Source organism: Myotis davidii, unplaced genomic scaffold, assembly GCF_000327345.1.
Source record: "Myotis davidii unplaced genomic scaffold, ASM32734v1 scaffold991, whole genome shotgun sequence".
Classification (NCBI taxonomy): Eukaryota; Metazoa; Chordata; class Mammalia; order Chiroptera; family Vespertilionidae; genus Myotis; species Myotis davidii.
In genome coordinates, this window is record NW_006283137.1 from 382009 (window position 1) to 384506 (window position 2498).

At 61.0% G+C, this 2498-nt stretch overlaps 1 protein-coding gene across 1 annotated transcript in view; it reads right to left on the bottom strand.

Moving 5' to 3' along the window:
- USP36 (ubiquitin specific peptidase 36) overlaps positions 1-2498 on the bottom strand; it is a 22263-nt gene that overhangs the window by 1213 nt on the left and 18552 nt on the right. Inside the window, exons 18-22 of the mRNA XM_015562678.1 lie at positions 2310-2494; positions 1775-1965; positions 1522-1623; positions 573-688; positions 163-312 (exon numbers count right to left, since the gene is read on the bottom strand). Of these exons, the coding sequence (XP_015418164.1) occupies positions 181-312; positions 573-688; positions 1522-1623; positions 1775-1965; positions 2310-2494 (726 nt within the window). The 3' untranslated portion in view covers positions 163-180. The remainder of the gene's footprint in view (positions 1-162; positions 313-572; positions 689-1521; positions 1624-1774; positions 1966-2309; positions 2495-2498) is intronic.

The window sequence follows — 2498 nt, forward strand, 5'->3', positions numbered from 1 at the left end:
ACGCACTCACACACACACACACCCGCACGCACTCACACACACACACACACACACACTCCACCACACACACCCGCACGCACTCACACACACGCTCACACTCACACACACGCTCACACTCGCACACACGCTCACACTCACCCCCCCACCAGAGCCCACCCTCACCTCTCCCGGCAGCAGTACTCAGCGGCGGTAGCTGAGGCTGGCAGCCTTGGCGGGATGAGTCACCGACCAAAAGTTCCGTCTATTCTGAAGTTTCTGGAAGGCATTGAAGTTTCTTTTCCTTTCTCTCTTGAACTTTTTAATTTTCTTTTCCTGTTTCGAGAATCACAGGTGTCACAACTGTCAGAGGGCTTCTCTGGTCCCAGTGGCCACTACGTGTGTGCGACACAACTCTCAATGCGCAACAGAACCAAGCTTACTCCTCCCGCGGCCTCTGGGAGGCGCCCACTCCCCCACTTCACAGATGAAGGGACAGGAGCAACCGGGGACCAAGGCCCTGCCCGCGGCCACGCAGCACCTGAACCTGGCACCTGGCCCGAGAAGCAGGCCCTCCGTGACCGCGGTCGCTGTACCTTCCCACGATCGAACTCTTCATCCCAGTCGTCGATCACCGCGGAGGCGCGGGCCAACCTGCTGTCGTGCATGGCATCCCGGCTGACAGCCGACACCTCGCCGCCCCACGTCAGAACTGCAACAGACACGCGTGGTGGCCCCTCGGATCCCCACCACCCTCACCATTCCTCCTTTTAAAGGCAATTAACTTTGCCGGGACAACACTGGTTCTAGATCTGAGGTGACCGTTCTCTGTCCATCGCTGTATTCCGCACCACAGCCCACCTGGCCGGCTCTGTCCTCACACAGGCGACCCCTTCACCCTACAACTACCCCCACCCCACCCAGTGTAGTTGTTTCTAAACCCTCGGCCTCATCTGAGAAACGAAGACCTCGTGTTCTTTCTCCAGGTCTGACTTATAAAAATGAGCCTGTGAGTAAGAAGTCACCCTTGAGTGCTGGGCCTATCTGTGCTGTTGCCCCCTCCCTCCTGGCCTGTCCTGTCCCCCGGGGTGCACGCTCTGGGCTCTCCCACTCTCCTGCCCCTGGACCCAGGGAGAAGCTGTTCTGGATCTTTCCACAGATAAACTCTGCCCCGTGAGGACCAGTTCTTAACCTCTGTGCGATGGGTCAGACAGGACCGTTTAGACCAGTGGTTCTCAACCTTCCTAATGCCGCAACCCTTTAATACAGCTCCTCATGTTGTGGTGACTCCCAATTTCATTGTTACAAATTGAACATCATTAAGCATAGTGATTAATCACAAAATAGTATGTAATTATATATGTGTTTTCCGATGGTCTTAGGCGACCCCTGTGAAAGGGTCGTTCGGCCCCCAAAGGGTCACGACCCACAGGTTGAGAGCCGCTGGTTTAGACCCTCTTCCCATCTTTACAGCCAAGTGACACCTGCGCGCTCGGGGCACCAGCATCCACCCCAAAATGACAGAAGCCCAGGCTGGAGCAGCACCTTTCTTCCCGTAGGCCTTATCCGACGCGCATTCGAGCAGCTCCCACACCACGCTGGCGCCGCGCTCCCTGGACCAGGAGTGCCGAGGAGTCTGCTCCGGCCCTGCGAGCAGACACGTGAACTGTGCATTGGCAGCCCCCATGCGGGGCGCCCGCCCTGGACTCAGAGCAGGGCTCTGGGCCAGTCTTCCCGCTGGAAGGGGTTGCCCATGAAGCAGTCCTCCACCCAGGACCCTGCCCCGCCCGGCACACACCTGAGAGGCCCCTGGGACTCTGGCCGTTGACAGCAGGCGCCGGGCTGCTCCCGGGGACGGCAGGGCCCCTCCAGCCTCCGGGGTGCTCCTCCTCTTCTCCTTCCTGCCGGGACTCCGGCTTTCTCTTTTTCTTCTTTTTCCTTGGAGATGCTGCCGTGGCCTCTGGCTCGGCGTCCGAGGGGGAGCAGCTCCTGGGGTCAGCGTCAGCAGTCAGCTCCCTCCCCCTTTGAATGGCGTGCCTGACCCACGGTCACCCGGACGAGCCCCACCCTGAGCCTGGCCGGGGACCAGTCACGCTGCTGTCCATGCCACAGCCAAGCATGGGGGCGCTGGAGCTCCACCCAGGAGAGTCCTACCAGCGGGTGATACGAGTGCAGGGCCAGCCAGGCTGGGTCAGGTGACCGCCTGTGCATGGTGCCGGCCAGGTATGCTGCTGCCACCCACTCGCCCAGGTCAGCAGGCTGGACCTCCCAGCCACACCCATGGGGGGGGGTGTTGCTGGTGGGAGGCAGGGTGCCTGGCTCCTGGTTCTCACCTGTGCCAAGGAGGGTCCTGGCGGAAGCAGGCTTCTCCTTCTCCACCAAGGCCGTCCATTCCCTTCCTCCTCCTCTTGCTCATGTGGGGGCTGTCCGTCCTGCATCTCCCCGGCCAGCCATTCGCCAGGCCCCGGCCGTTCACGGGCTGCGGCCCGCCCTCTGCCTCCAGGCTGGAAGCTGGTGGCTCC